The sequence below is a fragment of the Leuciscus leuciscus genome, assembly GCF_965113295.1.
Source record: "Leuciscus leuciscus genome assembly, chromosome: 18".
Classification (NCBI taxonomy): domain Eukaryota; kingdom Metazoa; phylum Chordata; class Actinopteri; order Cypriniformes; family Leuciscidae; genus Leuciscus; species Leuciscus leuciscus.
The window spans coordinates 13696016-13718213 of NC_138742.1; the positions used below are offsets into that span (position 1 = coordinate 13696016).

At 38.3% G+C, this 22198-nt stretch overlaps 2 protein-coding genes across 5 annotated transcripts in view; one reads left to right on the forward strand and one right to left on the reverse strand.

Annotated features, from left to right (window-relative positions):
* Positions 1 to 135: 135 nt before the first annotated feature.
* Positions 136 to 7137, forward strand: ribc1 (RIB43A domain with coiled-coils 1). Its single transcript, XM_082144923.1, has 8 exons — positions 136 to 365; positions 474 to 675; positions 886 to 1109; positions 1473 to 1587; positions 1716 to 1834; positions 3348 to 3587; positions 3679 to 3845; positions 4791 to 7137. Exons 2-8 carry the CDS (start codon positions 477 to 479, stop codon positions 4870 to 4872), a joined length of 1146 nt encoding a protein of 381 aa, XP_082001049.1. The 5' UTR covers positions 136 to 365; positions 474 to 476; the 3' UTR covers positions 4873 to 7137.
* The window catches only part of l1cama (L1 cell adhesion molecule, paralog a), a 51497-nt gene continuing 34338 nt past the window's right edge, over positions 5040 to 22198 (reverse strand). For 3 of the 4 annotated variants that reach the window (XM_082144871.1, XM_082144869.1, XM_082144872.1), the window contains 24 exons: positions 21923 to 22045; positions 21661 to 21831; positions 21080 to 21194; positions 20796 to 20980; positions 20386 to 20517; positions 19071 to 19214; positions 18843 to 18954; positions 18458 to 18618; positions 17779 to 17938; positions 17548 to 17672; positions 17223 to 17324; positions 16042 to 16239; positions 15752 to 15822; positions 14834 to 15059; positions 14555 to 14670; positions 14239 to 14464; positions 14040 to 14162; positions 11784 to 11954; positions 9813 to 9923; positions 9458 to 9607; positions 8720 to 8848; positions 8535 to 8607; positions 8418 to 8429; positions 5040 to 8257 (listed from right to left, as the gene is read on the reverse strand). In XM_082144871.1, the coding sequence (XP_082000997.1) occupies positions 8002 to 8257; positions 8418 to 8429; positions 8535 to 8607; positions 8720 to 8848; positions 9458 to 9607; positions 9813 to 9923; positions 11784 to 11954; positions 14040 to 14162; positions 14239 to 14464; positions 14555 to 14670; positions 14834 to 15059; positions 15752 to 15822; positions 16042 to 16239; positions 17223 to 17324; positions 17548 to 17672; positions 17779 to 17938; positions 18458 to 18618; positions 18843 to 18954; positions 19071 to 19214; positions 20386 to 20517; positions 20796 to 20980; positions 21080 to 21194; positions 21661 to 21831; positions 21923 to 22045 (3392 nt within the window). In that variant the 3' untranslated portion in view covers positions 5040 to 8001. The remainder of the gene's footprint in view (positions 8258 to 8417; positions 8430 to 8534; positions 8608 to 8719; positions 8849 to 9457; positions 9608 to 9812; positions 9924 to 11783; positions 11955 to 14039; positions 14163 to 14238; positions 14465 to 14554; positions 14671 to 14833; positions 15060 to 15751; positions 15823 to 16041; positions 16240 to 17222; positions 17325 to 17547; positions 17673 to 17778; positions 17939 to 18457; positions 18619 to 18842; positions 18955 to 19070; positions 19215 to 20385; positions 20518 to 20795; positions 20981 to 21079; positions 21195 to 21660; positions 21832 to 21922; positions 22046 to 22198) is intronic. The other variant, XM_082144870.1, reaches the window with a different exon arrangement.

A 22198-nucleotide genomic window follows, 5' to 3' on the forward strand; every position in this document is an offset into this window, starting at 1 on the left:
TTTGTATTTTATTATTATTATTTAAATAGGCATGGCTTAATTTTCATTTCAGTTTTAGTTTAGTACATCACAAATTCAATTCATATTTTCATAATGGAAATGAGAAATGCTGCCTTGGCAAGTACATTTTCTTTAATGTTTTATTTCAGTTAAATGACTTTTAATGATTTTAGTTTAGTTAAGTAATAACCCTGAATTGGAAACATAAATTAATATGAATAATATATGTCTGTCAAACATATCCCTTTACTGAAGGCTCGCCACAGACCGTGCAGTAGTTACCATAACAACGCCAAACTGCGCTTCAAACTCAACAGGAGAGCCGACACACACTGCCGTTCTTCGAACCCAACAGATATTAACCCGTAAAGTTTTATGGTTTCATCTCTATCTATTCATGATAAAATAAAATATGATAAAAAGAAAACAATGAAGTTTGATTTTGAATCTAAAATTGTGCTTGTACACGACAGAACATGTACAAGGTTGATCTACCGGTGGATGAGTCAGAGCAGCGGGCGGTGGAGCGGCGTAGGGCCGCAGAGGCTGAGCGCAAGAACCGAATATTCAACAGCAGAAGCCGCGTGATCGGCGTGGACCTGCGCGCGCTCCACAAACAGCAGGACGACAAACGGGAACGACTGGAGATGGAGAAGCAGCGAGACATGGCTCATGGTGAGACACAATTTGTGCAGGTTGTTTGTCTCTCACTACTTCTGTACTGTTCCAAAACAGGCTTTAAAGTTTAAGTATTAAGCCATTTATACATATATAAACTTTAGCCTAGAGTGCTTCTCCTGCTTCCATTTTCCACACAATGGATCAACCCCAGTCAGATAATGGTAGTGAGTGATATGCAGAAATGATCAGTTCTTTGTTATTTAGATATGTTGCGCTTATCCCTGGATGAAACGGCACTGCAACAGAAAAAAGAGGAGGGCGAGTTGAGAAGAGAGCTGGCGCAGGACATAATAAAGTTTCGAGCTATCCATCAACGTCCTGAGGACAGTCGTGATGCAGATATCAATTATGACCGACAGGAGGCGCCAGATGCCGGTATTTCTGTCTCAGGCTCAGCACTGGGACCCGCCAGTATGCAAGTGTTTTTGGTGAGCAACGACTTTATAGGATACTGTTACATCAACAAATGACATGACCTTGAACTTTTCCATCAGCATTTTAGGTTATAATTTATATTTTATTTTGAATGTGTAAGGGAAATATTTATTTGTAAACTTCTGCATGTATTTTAGGCTTTCATTGTTATGCACCTGTTAGCTTTTTGTAGCTCATTTAAATAGTCCTTTGGTGTGACAAAATAAAGTTCTAATATACAATGTATGCTCTCAATTAAAACAGTTTTAAAAACGTAATTTTATAATAGAAAAAGAAAGTTTTATCTGAAATATAGCACGTCACTGCAGGACACCACTGTTTATATTCTATAAATATGTTTATGCACATTCTGTCAGGGAGAAGGGATTAATGAGAATGAAAAGAAGAGAGCTGAGATGGAGATGAACGAGAGAAACCTGAGAGCTCAAAAGGAGGAGAGAGAGAAACAAGAAAGGGAAAAGAAAAACAGAGGTAAACAGATATTATAATATCCCCTTTAGCCCTGTAATGTTCAAATAGAAAGGACGGTATTGTATGTATATTTCACCGTGGTTAGTAGCAGAGTTGCACTGAGTTTGTATCTGTGTTTGTGTGTGCAGAGCTGCTAACCGACAGGGAGTTGGTGGAAAAAGACCTCAGGGCAGTGCAGCTGAATGCCCTGGAGGAGGAGTGCAAAAGAGTGGCTCGCATTGAACTCAGACGTTACAATCAAGATCAGGTATTACCTCACCACTAAACTAATGAAGACAATCATTTGTGTTTATTTTATTAGGTTAGTAAAACATTCACCTGTTAACTGGCATCCCCATTTTGAGCATAGATCTAAATTATAAATGGTTGTAATTATGAATACACTCGGCAGATTTTAGATTTTTTTACTAAATGAAAAAATTCTAGTAACATACACATCTTACATTTACTTACTATAGTAATAACAGTACATTGCGCAAACTTACAAGTAACTAACACTAAACCAAACCCTAACCTTAGAGTATAGTTCACCCAAAAGTCATCATTTACTCACCCTCAAGTTGGCACTATTGACTTCCATAGTATAATAAAATACTATGGAAGTCAATGGTGTTTGGTTACAAACATTCTTCAAAATATCTTCCTTTGTGTTCAGCAGAACAAAGAAATTCATACAGGTTTGGAACAACTTTAGGGTGAGTAAATGATGACAGAATTAAAAAAAAAATTGGTGAACTATCCCTTTAATTATATAGTAAGTACATGTTGTTAATTCATATCACTCAGTACTTATTTGATATAATCTCACTATAAAAAAAGCACCTTAAACCGTTTAAGTTTACTGTAAAGCAAATATACTGAACTAAAAATTTTATACAAAATTTATATTTTACTAAATTATTTGGACTAACATTGCTAGAAAATCAAAGCCATATGTCAAAACAAGTTAACAAAAATTGAGCCCACTAAAAGGTTTTAAATTACCATTTCTGTGGTAACACAAAGTCCAGTTTCAAACACTGTTTACACAGGATGTATTTGAGTGTTTAAGCTTTCGAATGATACCTAATTTATGATGATTACCAAAATATGTGATAGGAAAAAATTCAGTCTTAATTTTCTCACTCTCATGACGTTTGAAACCATCGCTGCATCCGAAATCAAATACTTCCCTATTATATTATAGACAAAAAAACAGTACTCCAACATAGTATGTCTGAATACATGGTATTCTAAAAAAAGTATAAAATAAAAGTCCCAGTTCTACTACTTCCATCGAGATTCTGAAGTGTGCAATCGATGGACACTTTACTATCCCATGAGGCCACAGGAGAGGATTTATGAATAGCAGTGGATTTCAGTCATTTTACCCGCATTCATGTTTGTACTTTAACACTAGCGAAGTAAATTCAAATTCAAATGTAGTTCCTACTCAGACAGTATGCGATTTTGGACACAGCGCATGACTTTCTTTCTTCTATGGAACAGGAGATGTATTAAAGAATGTTCATACTGCTATTTTACAAAATACTACAAATGCATATAGTGAGTGTAAAGCTCCAAAAAGAAAAAAAAAAGGCTAAAAGACACAGAATCAGTGCCTTTAGGTGTAATTGAGTTCAATATGCGCAAAGTAACACAGGTTTGAAATGACGTGTGTGTGAGTAAATCATGACAGAATTTTAATTTCGAAAACCCATAAAAGGCACCATAGATCTTTGAGGTGAAAGGTCAAGGTAACATCTGACCTCCCCTTGCAGGCGGAGGAGAGAATTGAGAGGGAGCGACAAGAGAGACTGAGGAGAGAGGGAGAGGATCTGGCAGAGCTACGGTACACAGTGACCTCTGACCTACTGACAGAGCGACCAGAGGCTGCGAAGAGAATAACAGAATCATCTGCAGAGGGTCCACGAGTCCTAACCGACCGCTGGAAGGGCATGACCCCACAGCAGATCAGTGATATCCACAGAAAGCGAGACGAACAGTGCCTTGAGAAAGAGGTTAAGATCCTGCACTGACGTGTGCCGTTTGAGCATCCATTTATAGTCATCATAAAAGTAATCCTCTTTTCTCTCCTTCCAATTTCACCAGAGACTGAGAGAGATGGAGAGGCAGAGAGATCTGGCCTGGGATTACCATCTGACAGAGCGGGCCAGACAGCAGGAGAGAGAGGAGACAAGAGACAAGGGGCTGCAGAGAGAGAGGAGAGCTCAGCTCGATAAATACAATCAACAGCTGGCACGAGAGCAGCAAGAGCAGTGAGTGCCACATTCATAAAGAAAACACAGCAGGACACAAGCAGAATTAAACAAAAGAGTAGTAAAGTCAACATAAAATGTTCCAGGTGTACAATTCAATTGTGCACATTATTCCAGTGTTTTTGTATTCTTTAATCTGAATGAAAAACCTTTCATTTTTAGCTGATATCAGCTAGACCACGAGTCATTTATAGTAATAGTCAAATAATTCCAATATGTTGTAATGCCAATAATTGGGTCACTTTTGACTATCAAAAGTCCCATCCTGCATTTGTTCCACCCAAACTTTTACATGGATACAAAATATTATTATTTCAAATGAATGCCGTTCTTTTGAACTTTCTATTCATCAAATAATCCTGAAAAACTCTATCATGGTTTCCACAAAAAGATTAAGCAGCACAACTGTTTTCAACATTAATAATAATAATAATAATAAATGTTTCTTGAGCACCAAATTAGCATTATTTATATTTATAATATAGCATAATTAGAATGATTTCTGAAGGATCATGTGTCATTGAAAACAATAGATACAATGCCATTTTTATTTAAATATAATCATTTAAATACAATGAATAGTATTAAATAGGAAACATTTATTTTAAATTGTAATAATATTTCACTGTATTGCTTATTTCTACAGTATTTTTGATCAAATAAAAGCAGCTTTGGTGAGCATAAGAGACTTCTTTAAAAATAAAAAAACCTAAACATAATGACTACAGACTTTTGAACGGCAGTGTACGTCACATTACAAAAGTAAAATTTCAAGTTTATTTTGACACTAACGCCGAAAGTGAGTTCCTAATAATAAATACTTTTTTGTGTGGATGTATATTCTAAGAAAATTCTTTATTTTTTTATTTTTTTATAATAATGCTAGTAGCTATTAGATAAAGTCATTCTTGGATAGAAACTTTTTTTTTTGTTCTTGTTTTTCAGTCAACAGTACCTGGACAGGCAGCTGTATACAAACCGTCCCAAAGTTCAGTACTTCACCCAGTTCAACACAAGCTCTCGATAGAGCAGCGTCCCATTCCATCCTTCTCCTGCACAAGAAATAAAGTTCTAGTGGGTTTCAAAGCACTGCGTATGTTTAACATTCATAAATTCGATTTTTATAGATATCATAGATAACAGTTGCCTTCATCAAATTTGATATAGTAATGTATTTTCACACAAACAAACAACTGTAGATGATTCCATTGATTTTATTTAAGAAGTATTTACTTGCACTGGCTGATTGGTGATGCAGATACAATAGCAAAAGCCAGTCCATAACTAGTTAACGCCCACCCTTACTGACCCCTTCAGTCCACAAAGACCACAGGGGAACGTGACCAATACAGTCCCACAGCCTCATTCATCTGGTCCTTCATTTATTTTCACATCATATGCAGTAACAAACAGAACATACAAGAGGAATAAGAGACTATTATGTCAAGCTTATTTATGCATTAAGCCTACAGTTTAAGATGCATTATGAGCTTGAATGCGTACATTTGACAAGTAACAACAGAAACGGCAACGTTCGTTCGCTAGTCAAGCTTTAAATGGTGCCCTCCCACCCAGATTTATTTGCAGTAGCAGAGGGCAGTATAGTGGATATCTGAGAGTCGATTCACCTCCAAGCTCAATACACAGTCAAGACACTGACAGAATACACAAGTCGTCTAGCAGCAGTTCAGTTGAATATTGAGTTGAATATAATTTGCATCACTTCCCCCTCCTGTAAGAAAATAGATCTCTTAGAGACTTTTGTCCTGAGTGTGTCTGTACAGCTTTTGTGAGGGAGGCTAACACAGGTCGTGCAGTCCGGCCCCCACAGCTATCCCAGAGGGCTGGGAATCACTGCAAAAGCCCGCCACAAGACAGTGGTCTCAAAGATCTGAGTCAGCACGCTTCTATCGCTCCCTGGAAGTATGTGTGTGTGTGTGTGTGTGTGCAGTGTGCAAAATAAGATGACTGCGTCCTTCCTCTCGCACCGCCTCTGCAGCAATAGATTCTAATCAGATACGCACAATACTGCCATTCTTAAGCACTCGGGAAAATATAAGCGCAATCGTGTTTTGCCGGTAGCTTCAATTAGCTTTTTTTCGTCTCTTTTATCCAATCAGCTTTTTTTTTTTTAAAGAACCTGCAACATTTATTTATCAAAGGACTTTTTCTTAGTTTTTTTTAAAACTATGCACTACTTATCTACCACACTCAAATCACAACTAACAAGTTACTTTAAAGTTACAAAAAGTTACAAAACAAATTTCAAAACCTAAAACATAATCAACAAGACATAGTTTTCAAAGTCATAACAAACAATCTTGTGGGCTATATTTACATTCATCTGGAAAGTAAGAGTTTTTTTTTTTCCCTGTGCCCCTCTCTACAGAAATACCAGATGTGCCATAGATTCTCTCAGTGCTATATTCTGCTATATTTGTTTATTAAACGTCAAATCAAATGAACCAAAAAGCAAAAAAGGGAACAAATGCTATTTGGTATACTGGTATGGAACAATTCCCACCCAAACAAAGCATACATTCTGTGTAATAAGACACAAGCCAATACATGATTGCATTTTACGTAACCAAACTAAACTGTGTGTGTGACGTACTCTCTCACAACCCTATCTAACTCAATACGACCTCACAACTACGCACCTTACGTGTGTATTCTTATGGCTTTACACCAACAGGACTGCAAGAGAGAATCGATCAATACAGTTTAATACAATGCAGAAAACAAGAATTAAAAACAGACACACACAGAGGAAGAAATAAAGATAAGAGATGATGGTGGTGAGTATGTTGTCATAGGCAGGCACAGGAACCGATGGAGATGATAGAGATTATAATACTGTATTTGGCTAAATTGATAGATGCTTATTTGTACAGCTTGCTATAAACGATCTTATGTCGTAGAGTCATTGCATCTCATGTATTTACACTACGAACTCTATAATCGTAACTGAGGGGATGCCGATATGTATCTTATATTGAATCACGATTATATTACAACAAATCAACGTACAGATGACTTAAAGGTGCCATAAGCAAAATGTATGGAATGAAAAAAAGGAGGGCAGGAAATTGGTTCTATCCATCTGCAGTTGATTGTAAGTAAGGGACGGGGTTTAGGCGGACTAAAAGGCTGTTGTTATATCACATTTTTATTAAATATAAAAAACAAAAAAATGAAATTATCATTTACAATAAGATCAGTTTGCCTTTCATGCCGACTTTAAGAGCCAGAAAGAAATTGGGCACCATTCAAACATCTACTATAATATAAACATTTTTTTTGAGAGTTTGCAAAAAAATTCTTCTGTCAGAATACATTGCGAATTTTGAACGAGAAATATGTTTTTAGTTAGTAGCAGATGGTGTAGTTACTGCATCTACCAGCAGGGGCTAATCTTTGTTGGGTAGGGTTTTGGAAATGTGGGCGTGTCTAAGTCAGTGGCCAAGACTCTGATGATGGCTGACATCACTTACGGCACCTTAAAAACACGACACAAAAGTGATTCTTGCGTAAAAAAATTTATGATAAAAAATTAATTATAAAAATGGTTCAGGCAAAATGGTAAACAAAATGGTAGAGACACACAAATCACAATAAGTTGATTAAACTTTGCAACCAGAATAACCAGCTCATGCTGTCTATATGCTTGCACAACGCACTTAGTCATGATTTTAAGGCCCTCAGCTTCTCTCTTCTCTCTCGCACCCTCCTTCCACAACGCTTCTTTATTGACTAACAGGTGAATCCGACTCCATGTTTGATTTGGCGTCTGCTTTATTTTTCACCGGATCATCAAAGAAGTCTCTTCTGGAGATGTTCTTGCCACGTCTGTATAACTGTAAACGGCTATAGCCTATTTAATATCGTAAAATGAGAGATAAGATCTGTAAACAACGAGCATGGCAGTCTATTTGATATATGTTAGTCGAATGTTTTCCTCTGGCTGTGTTAAAAGTGTTGTGTTGGTCCAATTACGTCTGAAGTAAGTTCCAGCAGTGGCTCTGGTGGGTTTTCTTGGCGTCTGTTGTGTGTGTAGGTCTTATCATTGTGGGTTTTCGATTAGTTGGTAAATCATGAGCGGTTGCAACAGGTGGGCACATGTGTGAATCCACGTTTGGTCTCGGTCTCGCCCCGGCTAGTCAAGGAGGGCGGCAGAGTTGGGCAGGCCGTGGTGGGAGATGGCTGTGGCAGGATTTAGAGGGGAACTTTCCTGAGTCTCAGGGTCAGGAACATCTCGGACTCCGCTGCTCTGACTGGCCAGCGAATCGTCCATGAGGACCTCGGTCTGCACGCTGTTGCTGTTGGCGTAGTCGTCTAGAGCATCGTCGGTACATAGCTTACTGTCCTCACACAGAGACGGCTGACTGGCCGTCCGCTTCTCCTCGTTGTCACTGTGCAAAAAGTGTGAGGGGGGTGGGTACAATTAAAGCTACAAATATACACCAAGTGTGACTTCAAAAAGTTACATCAAAAATGCCGCTTTGTGCATGCAAGGGAAAGTATTGCGAAAGTTTAGCATGCAAAAGAACACAATGCCACTGCAAAGCATACCTCTCAAGAGATCTGTAAATCATTGGGAAGAGCATTTGGGAGAGAAAGAAAGAACATAAGAAGAAAGAAAGAGAAAGGAAGTTTCTGCAATAATCTGTCTAACAAACTTCACCAAACCTGTACTCTCCAAAAGCCTCATTATTCATTGGCCGAGCTTCAGAATCTATCTGGCTCTCTTCTTTCTCTTTAACTGTCAGGAGAACAAAATTCAGGGATATTTCCCAATTTTTTAGTGTCAGGTGACTAATTGCAAATCAGATGGTTAAATAGAATGATGTGTACGCTGTTGCAAGTGTATTTACCTGAGTATTTTCCACCTTTGCTTCGTTTTATGAAACACAGAATAAGCAGTATCAGCAGTAATAGCACAAGGGCGCTGATGAGTCCGATGAACCAGCTTTCAGTCACAAACCCATCCTGTTTCTCCATTTCTGTTTAAGCAGAGGGGAGAAATGCTGTTATGAATTTCCTGACACTTTGTTTGATATTAAAGGGATAGTTAGAAATGCCATCATCATTTACTCTTAGTCATTCAAAACCTACACTACCGTTTGGGGTTTTAATGAACACTTTTATTCACCAAATCAACATATTAGAATGATTTCTGAAGAATCATGTGACACTGAAGACTGGAGTAATGAGGCTGAAAATTCAGCTTTGCCATCAGGAATAAATTACATTCTAAAATATTACAGTTTAATATTACATTTATAATGTTACTTATTCTTTTTGAAGCTTGAAAGAAACTATAAAAAAATCACAGTACAGAAAATATTACACAAATTTACTTTAAAATTTGAATAAATAAATAACAGCATACAGGGTTGGAACAAGATGAGGTTAAAGAGAGTAAATGAAGACAGTTTTCATTTTTGGCTTGAACTATCAAGGTTACAAGAAAACATCCTCTACACTCCATTTTCCAGCCCAAATATAAATCAATTATAATCTTCAAATGTGGTGTTCATGAAAGCTCTTTTGTGGTCTGCAAAATAGCACATTTATTATAAAAAGCATTAAGAGGACTGTTTTGTGATTACTTGTTCCAGCTGTCTGGATCTCATCCATCCAGATAGTCTTGTTTCCTAAGTGAATCCGCAGGTAGTACAGCGATCCGGGCTGGAGCCCCTGCAGCGTGTAGAAAGACTGAGAGCTGTTTACTTTTTCAGAGCGCTTCCATTCGCCTTTGCCTGGACAGAACACAGTACAATCTAAATCAAAACAAAGGGTACTGAAAAGATAGAGGCACCTACTAACTAACTAACTAACTAACTAACTAACTAAGAGAACATGTAATAAAGCTGCTACTTCCTGATTTGCTATTTGATAAACAAGCTTGTGTTCATTCTCAATTCTCAATCATTCTCCATCACATCCTGTCTATACAGCACGTACCATCTCTCAGGTATTGAATATGGAATCCCACATTCCTCTGTCTTTCTTTCGACACCCAGGTCAGGTTGATTGATGTCTCTCCAATCGATAAGCTAATGTTTGAGGGTGGACCTGTTCACACACAGAAACAAAACAAGTCACACTTACACACCCTTAAATCTGATGGTCGTTTGTTAAACAAATTCATTTGTTCCAAAATAAATCAAATATGTTCTGATTGGCAGTGATTGAGTCCAGTGTTGGGAGTAATGCATTCAAGTAACAAAATATCTGAATTTCTTTTTCAAATTCCCATTTATTGACTGAGACCTATTCTGTCCTCATGTTGAGAGAAATCATAAGTGCAGAGGCATTGTGTGAACATGATGGTTATTGTAGATCTATTGTAGTCTCACTTGCACAAAAACATCTACAATATTCCTCAAAATAATACAAATATACTTTATTTAGTAGAAAAAGGGAATCGCCGGTGCAGCACAGATGTCTACTTAATAATTTTTTTATTTAAGGTGCATAACAATAACTTGACTAACGTTTCGATGTAGTTACATCTTCATCAGAGTCCTTGGAGAGAATGAGCAATGAAGCCATTAATAAGGATCATCACCAGGTGTGGTAAAGGGGGCGTTGGCCACCCAAACATACACCCATCTAAACCAAGGTGCCACACTCACAAATTTGCCCTTTAATGACTGATTTGTGAGTGTGGCACCTTGGTTTAGATGGCGATTCCCTTTTTCTGCTCTGTTTTGTCCTGCCTTGGTTGCACCGGATTGTTGTGGATTACAGAAGCGCAGAGAACCTCCTTTTCAATTGAATACTTTATTTAGTATTTGACCTCACTTTATTAACTAATGTCTTTGCAGCTGATCCAGTTCAAACATACCGATAAGCAAAAATGACTTTCTTGTTGAAAGCTGCGTCCCAATTCAGAGGCTGCATCCTTCGAAGGCCGCATTCGAAGTCCAACTGCATCTCAGCGGCGCGACGAAGGATGTCCCAATTCAAAGGCTCCTTCAAATGCGGCCTCCAAATGCATCCTTCGTTTCTCATAAAATGAAGGATACATCAGGTGGATCCTTCGCAGCCTTGCCTACCCCATAATTCATTGTGCGCCAGTGATGTCAGGATTTTTTTGAGAGAAATTGGTGAAATACACTTTTAAAAGTAAGTATTGGGTTTCAGCTTAGTCAAATATCTAATGTTACAAATGCAAAAATATATAAAAAAATGTAAGCTGTTACATACCTTACTAAGATGCAATTATATATAGTTTATACTATTTATTATACACAGAAATGGACCATGGTGAGCATATTTAGACTTTAGCTTGTGAACCCTCTTTTGTTTTCAGACAGTTTAATATAGGCCTAACTCTCAAAAAAGTCTAGTACAAATGTCACTGCCGCTTGTTAACGGCAGCTGTCACAGATGCTAGGTGACAAGAACAGTCCTCCGTAAGCTAGATCGTCCCATTTAACAACGCTTAGCCTGACCTTGGAAGGATGCACCCTTTGAACTGGGATCCTATTCTTCAACAATCAAGAATGGCTGCAGAGCTGAAAGGTTTGTACAGCCGTGAATTTGCATTTCCTTCAGCCTGAGGATTATCCATTTAACTTTTGCCAAAAAACAAAACAAACAAAAAAAAACAGGCAAGCCCAGCCAAGGTGAGAAAAAGTAACATAATTCCATAAAAAGTACTTTTTTAGGTAGAGTAACACACAATATCATAATGCATTACTTTTAAAAGTAACCTTCCCCAACACTGTCACATTTTCACAAATTTTCAGTGTGGACACAAAAATTACTTGTCACTAGAAGTGTGTTGCATCATGTCTGGTTAGGACATAATATTTAAAATGTGTGTGAAAAAATTCCCCCATAATGTAAAACCCCTCAAAACGCATGTGCAGTTAGATACAACTCTATGTCCAGATAAATCATTCATTGATGGGTAAAGTGTTGGACCTCCATCCAGTGTGGTAGCTCCCTCGCTGATGATTGGCAGTCCTTCTCCAGCAGCCGTGTATCCCCGCAGGTGGAAGCGGTAACGGCTGCGAGGGTCCAGCTTTAACTTGAAGTGATTTTGGCTGTGGTCACTAATCTTTTCTACCAGCATAGGGCTGTCTTCATTATCAACTGCAGAGAAATGGGGGGAGACAACAAATGTGTAAAAAATATTGTTTTAAACATTGGTTGGTGAGTTTATATTAAGTAGTTATAGTTGTTCAAAAATTAACCACATAGCTCTTTTAGTGTTTTTTTTGTGTGTTGTTATTAAGTTAAGTTGCTAAGGCATTCCGGGCATTTTTGTGCATTTCTATACAATTAGTAAGGTGTTTCTGAGTGTTTTTGTGTATTTATATAATAAACTTTATATAAAGAAAGATGGTGCACTCGTATTACTTTAACTGAGAGAAAGTGCAACATGCAAAATGGTGGAATAAGTCCCGCCTTCTAAAGAAAAGAGCCGATTGGTAATGTTATCGCATCACTGCAGCTGCCATTAGAAGCTCCGGTTCTTATAGAAACAGTCAGTGTTCTGAGATGCACGCTTAGGACTACGCATGCGGAAAGTTTAGTTTTTTGTCATGATTCGAGCGTTTAGAAGCAAAATTTATGAGAGCGTTTTCATTGGTGACTTAAAATATGAAATTTAATCGTAAGCTTGGCAAACAATTTTGGAGAACTTTAAGTTTCCTCATTCAAAGAGATAGGAGCTGCACTTGCATGCCCGAGAGGCGTTTCAAAGATGACCGCCAAGTGAAATGACTTGTCTTAAGCCGGGGACACACTTTACAACTGTAAGGCCGGTTATAAGTGTAATTTGATTCATGCCCAAACGCGCTGAGTCAGAGATAGTTGCGTTCAGTCATTGTTCACAGTCGGTGTTTGAAATCTGCTCCAGTCGTTGGAAACAGTCTGTAAGTGTGTTCAGTTCAGTCTTAGAATGTTTCAGCTAGTCGTTAAGTGTGTCCCCGGCATTAAAATGATTTTGTTTATATGCAGTGTTTTTTGTTGTTGTTGCTAAGCAGTTGCTAAGATGATCTGATTGTTTTTTGCAACATCATAGCAGTTGCTAAGATGTTATGGGTGGTAGTTCATACGTCATATATATTGTTAAGGTATTTTGAAAGTGTTTTGTTTGTTGCTAAGCAACTAGGTTGTCGTAGGTGGTTTCCAAGGTCTTGCTATGCAGAGGCTAAGGCCCCGTCCACACTACTGCGTTTTAGTTTAGAAACGGAGAATTAAAACGAATACGATCTCCGTCCACACCAGCGTTTTAGCTGCGTATTAGAATTGATCTCCGTCCACATTAAAACGACTGAAAACGCGGATCACGTGACCATTCACCAACACTGGGCATGCGCGTGCCGGTGTAAACACAACTTCATTGATAAAAATGATCCCACCATGCGCTGGTTCTTCCCGGGTTAACCCAAAACCGACGCTCCATGTACGGTCGGTACCGCCGCTGCACACGGGAATTGTCACAGATCGCTCGAATAATAGCTTGCCTCCGGCGCATGTAGGCAGTTATATCATTGTAAAATGCAGAATTGACTTGCACAACAGCTGCTAGCAAAGCTATACGCCATGACTGATGACACCCAATCATAGAGCCGAGCGTGAGCCTCTACTACGTCATCGTTTCTAAAGTCCTCCGTTTTGACCCGTCCACACTAAAACGCCCTCCGGAGATTCAAAACGAAAAACGGGTCAGCAGCGTTTCTAAACTTCTCCATTTTGGGTCTCCGTTTTTGCCGTTTTAGTGTGGACGGGAGGTGTAAACGTAGCAAAAGGTCTCCGTTTTTAAACGAAAACGCAGTAGTGTGGACGGGGCCTAAGTGTTTTGGGGTTGCTATGTAGTTGCTAAGGTATTTTGACAGTTTTTTTGAGTGATAGTGTGGATTCACTGATAGTGTGGTTTCTAGGTGTGGTTTCTAAGGAGTTGCCAAGGTGTTTTGAGTGCTTGGGTGGTTACTAGAGCATTGCTAGGTGATATCTAGGGTGTTCTGATTAGATGCTTGCTGGTTTTTTACTTAGCCAAGTCAAAAGAGTGTCTAGACAGACACTCCTTCAATGTACCAGCAGTACTCCTTCAATGTAAATCTCTGGGATTTTTTTCAAGCATTGTATTGTATACCAGGCAAAAATCCCTCTCCTCAACAAACTGCTTCTAATAATCCTGATGAGAATGAATCAGGCTGTTAGTTCACACACCTTGTTGATACTGTAATATGTATCCTTTCAGGACTCCATTTGGCTGGTTGGGCACAGACCAACGCAGTATCATTTCTGTCTCTGATGGGCTTTCCAGCAGTAAAAATGATGGAGGACCAGGTACTGAAAAAAATGGATGACAGAATTTGAAGTCCTCACCTTTCTTCAACTATTTTTACTTTTTGTCTCACGTTCTTACCTCCTTCTGGAGTGTGGAAAGTGAGGGCTTCAGACTCGGGTCCTTCTCCTTTATAATTAAAGGCACTTACAGTCAGTGAGTAATGGGAGTAGGGCTGCAGATCTCCCAGAATCTTCTTCTCCTCGTTACTGTCCGTCGTCACAACTGAGATGTTTGTCGGCCTACCCTCCCTAACACGCTCCCGTCTGAGGTGTCTGCTTTCTGGGTCAAAGTGCTTCAGATAAATCTATAGGATGGATGATAGACAATTTGTTGAAGAGATTTTACATCTTACATTTTTTCATTTTTGGCTGAGTTTAATACAACAGTATGTTACCTTGTAACCCTGCAGACGGCCCCTCACAGTTTCTCTGTTCACTGCCGCCCATGTCACTTTAATAGCAGTGCTGTTGATCAGAACCACTCCTACATCCAGAGGGGCCTCAAGAGGGGCTGACAGGGAGAAAGAAAACCCACACTTTCATTCCCTTAAAAACATGTCTCAGGATTAACTAAAATCATTGTTAAATTGGGGTGAATTGAGATAACCTTACAGGAAGATGTCAGGAAAAAGGGCTCACAATAGCAGCAAAAATATTCAACATTAAAAACTCACTCTCCTCTCCAGAGTATCCAATGTTGGTTTTGGGCTCTGGACCTTCTCCCATCTCATTAACAGCTTGCACTTTAATCTCAAAGGCAGAGAAGTTGCCCACATCTGTGACGATGAAGGGTGGAGAGGTAACGTCTTTGGTGTGCCAGGACGGACCGCTGCCCAAAACCTTCCTCCACATCACTTTGTAGCGAAAATCTGGGCCATTGAAACTACGCCTGTCCAACTCCTGCAAGAACAAAGACTCAGTCTTGAGCTAGAATGTATCTTTCTGTGAACAATGAGAATTTCAAAACATTGGCAATAAGTACAGGGATTCCTTTTTTTTTTTATCAGTTTATTTACATTAACTGTCCGGACGAATTGATTCACTAGAATGAATCAGACTTTCCAACGCTACACGAGAAAGATTGGATCGTTTAGGATGAACTAATTCACTATAATGAATCAAACTTTCCAACATTACACATGAGAGAGAGTGAGATGACTGTTTAGGATTAACTAATTCAGTAGAATTAATAATACTTTTCTAACACTACATATACTCTATATATGAGAAAGAGGACAATTTAAGATGAACAAGTTCACTAAAATGAATCAAATTTTTAACAATTTGAGAGAGAGAGAGAAGAATAAATCATTCATGACAACACTACTTAAGAAAGAGAGAGAGACAGCCGTGTATACTCACTTTTTAAAACATTTTAAAAACAGTTGGTTATGCTACACCACTACTTGTGCTACCAAAAAATGTAGTGATATGTACATTATATGGATTCCTTTTATCTAACTTTTTTGTCCATTTTCAAGCTTCTGTTCACTTTCTTTTGTATTCCATGGGGAAAAAACAAACTGGCTTGGAACGACATGAAGTGAATGCATTAAGACAGAATCATTTTTGGTCTGAATTGTGCAGCGCACCTTCCATGTGATGACAAGGGTGCCTGGGTCGATGGAATCACTGCGCACTCCTTCAGGGTTGCTGTCTGGAGCTGTAGAGGACAAATCATAATTTAGTGCCAAGATGTTCTAACATGGCAATAAAACTGTCACTTTACATCAGCCACACACTGAGAGAAGATACAAACACAAATTCATAGTGTCATACAATGATTCAAAAGACAAAACAAATGCATCACAATGTAGCGGGACAAGCATTTTCTTTTTCAAGGCAATGTAAGCGTTCACACACACATGCAGTGTTAACTTACGAGCAGCTGGTGTGGAATAAGCCTCCGTTTCCTTGCTCGGGTCACTCTTGCCGATGTCATTGATGGCGATGATTCGGAAACGGTAAGAAATGAAGGGCTTCAAGGGAAGGGTAGTTCGCTGAATGCTGCCTGACACACGGCTTAGCTCCTCCCATTCCTTTCTTTCAGATCCTGTCTCCTCGAACTCAATCAAATACTCTAGACACAAACATGTATATATATATATATAATATAGATTTTATATAGATTTTTATATACTGATTTTATATAGACTAGCCCCCAAAAAGTATTTGGACACTTCAAACACACTTAAAAATCTATGAATGCCACTGCATTAGATGAAAAATATGAAGTCAAATAGCATTTTTTTAATATATATATAAGAAGCTTTTTTATAAGATTTGTTTTTGTTTTTTAAATGATGGTTTCCAAAAATGGGGTTTGTGAGTTGATGAAACGCTAATAATGAAATAAATAAATCATTAAAAAATTGGAAATTAAAACAATTAAAGGGATAGTTCACCCAAAAATGAAAATTCTGTCATCATTTACTCACCCTCAAGTTGTTTCAAACCTGTATGAATTTCTTTTTTTATATTTTGAAAAATGTCTGTAACCAAACAGTTGATGGACCCCATTGACTTCCATAGTATATATTTTTTCCTACTATGGAAGTCATTGGGGTCCATCAACTGTTTGGTTACCGACATTTTTCAAAATATAAAAAAAGAAATTCATACAGGTTTGAACTATCCCTTTAATAAAACATATAAATAAAAACAAATTAAAAGAAAACACTAGGTATTTTTGTAAAATATTTATTTAAAAAATGTAGACAAATATTTTATTTTTAACTGTATGTAAAGTGACTAGTTACCAACATCAGAGAAGAAAAATGTGTACCTAAAGTAAATATTTTAAGTCTGGCTGACAAAAAAAAGAAAAGGGAATGTGATATTTTGTTATTGAGCACAATGACATTTATTTTAAGTGTGGTTTGAGTGTCCAAAAAACATTCAAATCTTTGTTAAACCATCAATTTATACAGCATTTGACATTTAAAGGGGGGAAAAAATCAATAAGAATTTCAAATAATAAACATGTATCAAATATTAACTGCATACACAAACTGTATGTATTGCATAAACAGAAAAAAAAAAAAACATATACTGTAACTGTACCTATCACAGGGCTGTTGTGATCATCTCCAGGTGTCCAGCTGAGAGTGACACTGCGTTCTTTAGGTTCGGTCATTTGTATTTGGGTTGGAGAGTCTGGTCGATCTGGTGAATGAGGGTTGACAAAGAGGTCAAGGGGTAAGATGCCAGTTAAAACAAGGCATCTATGATTTTAAAGGTTATTTCTTGAATCTGCCTACAGCCAAACATGTCCTTTGTCCTTTCTGTAGGTCACATTATCATACAACATGCAGCTATATAGATCCAGACATGTAAGGTTTAGAGATGGCCATGATATAGGGAACAGGCCATTTATAAAGTTACCTACCAACGATAGTGATGGAGCCACTCGCTACCGCCATATCCAGAGTGGTAATGACTTCACAGGTGTATATCCCTTCATCGTCTTCTTCAACTTCAAGTATTATGAGGGTGGATTCATCTATCTTGTACCTAAGATATGTATGGTTAATAATGTTCATGAAATCACGTTATACAGTTCAAACTAAGCCATTCTGCAGCATTTGCAGGTGAAGGACATGAAGGTATAAAAGCACACTTGTCTGAATCAGAGGACTCTGTGAGCTTCTTTTGGTTCTTCCTCCACTGGACTTGAGGGGTGCCCTGCCTGGAGTCCACCTGGTACTCGCAGGTGAGGTTAGCCGGCTTCCCCCACTGAATTCGCAGAGCCAACGGAGGTTTCACAATGACTGTCTTATCTAGAAGACAGAATTTGTAAAAGAAAATCTTGATTAATAAAAAAAAATATATATATATATAATAGTATTTTTCTTTCCTTATGTTTCAGTAAATTACTTTATTGGACAATTTATTACTTTATCTAAAATTTTGACTTTATAAAAATGTGTACTTTTTTTATGCAGTATATCCTAAATTGTATTTTTCCTAACCTATTTTCAACCAGATAGATTTTTGCTTATTATAAAAAGCTAAACAAAAGAAGAAAAATAACTTATAAACTTCAGTGATGATGATAATAATTATAATATACAATAATTATAAAAACATGCATGCAATTTTGCTAAGAATATTTTGATATTTGACTTGAAATCAAATTCTTTTTGCAGTTTGTTGGCTTTATGGGGACATTAGAATAAAATAAAAGCATCAACATTAAATTAGTGTAATGAAAAGAAATGACCCTAACAGTCTGAAGTGAAACCAGTTATAAATCAAGTATGTGTGATTGCATGAGCATTCATGCATGTTAAACTCACTGAGTACGGCCAGCTCAGCAGTGATGGTGATTTTGCTGTTGCTGACAGTGCAGGTGTACTGGCCGCTGTCATTGAGGGAGGCGTTACTGATCTTTAGAGAGCCATCGGATAACTGACTCATCCTTGGGTTGGCTATAAGTGCGCCCCAGGACTCACCCTCCCTGTGAACACACAAAATATTCATTTTAGCCTGTTTAAATGGAAGCAATGTGCGATATTACAAGAACACTGATATTTAGAAATGCTGACTACTGAGTGTGATTCTGCCCGTGTGCCCTAATGGACTCCCCACAAAGCAGCTTCCCCCCAACAATATCAGGACAGCTGGCTAGAGCAGTTCTGGCATGTGAGGAAGGGACACCCCACAGGATCGAGTCTGTCTTACCATGTGACATTGGGCCGAGGAGAGCCAAAGGTCTCGCAAGCCAGATCAATCGTCTGTCCCTCTGCCACAGAGTACATGAGTACATCTTCTGTCAAAATCTGGGGAGGCAGTTCTAGAGAAACAAAAAAACACACAAATCTATGATATTCTAGTCCCTGAATGCTGCCTTAGCAATCACCACAAAAAAACGCACAGCTTTTTTAGAGCTGCTTTCGAAAATGCATTTACCTATAACATAGACGTAAGCATTGATGAGGATGGATCCGTGCTTATTGGCAGCTTTGCACTGATACACCGCAGTGTCACTGAGTTCCACATCCTTCAGAGTGAGAACACCATGTTTCAAACTGCGACGGGGGTCTGGGTCAATATCTATGCAAAAAAGACACCTCAGTACATCAAGACTATACCAATGTCTCTCATGTCTCACCCGAACAGATAAAGATTGTTTAACATATACAAACAAAATATACATTAAGACAGGGATTCCCAAACTTTTTTGTCAGCTGAACCTCTTTAATCGAAAATATTTATTTTAAGTACCCCCTGAGATTTTACGACATTTACGACAAATATATTTTAATGACAACGTTTCGGTCAACCAGGCTGACAGCCTATTGTAATTTCATACAACAATTGATTTGGGTGTGCAAGTTTTTGTATATTTATTTTAAAGTTTTTAAGTATTTTTAAGTTAATATTTCAATCGTTTAGCAACACATTTGCATAGTCACGGTATTTCATATTCTTTTAGTGTTTGTGATGGATTTTTTAATTAATCATAACTAACATTTATTTTCCTTGCAGGATAACATTTATATGCTTTTGAAACCTAAATGTTTCCAAACACTTTGGTCAAAGTCAGTAGGTGTGTTTGAATCATCTCCGAATATAACAAAAGTGGAAATTAAATGTATAAACTCATGATTTTGAGTAATCAAGAAATCCAGAGTTTGCTTCTGCCTAGTAACAGAAGGGTTTGCTGGATTATACATATGAAGAACCAATCATATTGTAGGAAAATTTTGCCAAAAATGCCATGCTCTTATTCTATAAAAACTGCTGTATTTTTGTGCTGGTGGGATTCTCTCTGAAATTGGTCTGAGATCCTCAAGCTGTGATTAAAGCATATTCGAAGGCATTGTCTGGAGTCAGTTTGATTAGTGCTCCGCAGCAGCTTAGTGGAACTCTAAAGACTTTATTCCCAATTGATAGTTTTCAAAAAGGAACGAGACGTCGTTCGACTCAGTGTGAGACTCTTAGAGTAGAGTAGAGTCAGAATAGTTACACTTATGCGTCAACCAACCCGGTCAGAGGGGAAGTCACCCGAGTATAATTTTGCAGGTGTCAGGGACACTTGGTAAAACTTAAGTCAGGTGTGTATAGAAAAAAACTAATCATGTTATACTTAGATTTTTTATTTTATAATTATTTATTTAAACTTTTATGATTTTATTAATTCGTTTTTCATTTAATCACGAACCCCCGCAGTTTGAGAAACCCTGCATTAAGACATGGAATGTTTCCTGACTGAGTCAGTTACCAGTAAGAAGATTGCCATTGATGCTCCAGGTGACCTCAGGGCTGGGAATGCCATCAGCCTTACATTCCAGTTTGACCGTCTCTCCCGGGGCGTACAGCTGGCTCTTTGGTTCTTTCGTCCAATATGGGGCAGCTAGACCACCACAAAACAAACAACTGATCATGAAAGGTCTCTGACAACAATTGTACAACTTTCCAGAAGGGATGCAAAGTAGGCAATAAGCTTTTATTAAGCAATTATACACCAATCATGCAAGGCTATCAATATAAATCCTGACTGAGGTTGTTTCTTTCGTCAGCAAAGTGTAATTTTAAGTTATTTTTAGTCATCTTCCCAATTATCTCCTCAAGTTCACACCCCACATCTAAATCTGCAGAGGAAGTGATCTGGCAGTGTGAAGCATACAGTACCTTCCACAGTGATGCTGTAGGTGTGAGAGATCATGCCTTGCAGATTTGTGGCGGTACATTGGTACTCGCCACCGTCAAACTCTGAGATATTCTTAAAGCGCAGAACTCTGTTATAACTGTCAGTGGAGGTGCGTGACTCAGACAGAACTCCATCTTTCCTGATCCACTGGATACTGGGAGCCGGCCTAATGAGGGAAAGAACAGGATGTAAACAAACAGAACACTTTTGAAGTACACTTTGTGAAAACTCTGAAAGACACACGACCAGATCAGGTTTGACTTACAGGCCCTGAACAATGCATTCCAGCTCTAGGTCTTGGCCACTGAGCACCAGGTAGGAGCTGCGGGAGCCAGTGGGTTGCATCATTTGTGGCCTTCTGTTGCGCACCACTGAGTTAGCTACAGACACAGACAAAAAAAAAGAATTATTGAGGGAAATGAGGAGAGAGAGAGCATGGTAAACAATCACAGCTGCAGTAAGTGGGTGTTCACACAGGACTAAAGCTGGGCAAAACAGCTAAAACAATATACCCAATGGATGGATTGATAGGATACTAGATTGATTACGATAGACAGACAGACAGACATACATACATACATAGTCCATCCCTACACAGACACCCCATCAGTGTTTTTTAAATTTTTAGTCTATGTACAGAAGAACATCTTTGGTTGCTGAATCGAGTCTCACTGTTAGCAGTATTTTGCACCATTGGCATTGAATCTTAGACACTGTGTTACTGTATGTTAAAAAATAGCTCAATGTTAAAAAGTCATGCTCTTTTCTACTGTCCAGCTCAAAAGTTGTATAAAATAGCTCTGGTTTGTCAAGGACAGTCAGCATCCCCTCTGCCTTGATACTTACAGGGGACAACAGTGAGTTTGATGGGCTCTTTGAGCTGGATGATGAATGCGCTGAGGAACTGAGTGTTGCAGGTGTAGTCATCTCGGCTGTCTGCCGGAATCACATGAGAGAAGTACAAGTTTCCATCGCGACCCTGAATCACACGCTCGTTTTGCTGAATGTGCCGCAGCCCTAAGAGAAAAAGTTTAATATACTGTATATAGATATTGCTGAGATGTTGTTCATGTTTAACACGGATAAACCAGGATAAAAACAGACTAACTTTTGTCCATCCAGTGGATGACCGGGGCCACGGTGCTGTTAGGAGGATTACAGGGAAGCACCACACTCTCTCCTTCCTCAACCTTCTTCGACACCTTCTTCTCCTTCTGTAGAGTGGGAGTGTCTGCGAGAGAGAATTAATTAAAATAACATTCAAAAGTTTGGGGTCGGTAAAAATGTATAACGTTTTTTAAAGAAGTCTCTTATGCTCAACAAGGCTGCATTTATTTGATAAAAAAATTTAAAAGAACTGTTTTCTATTTTAATTCTATTTCTT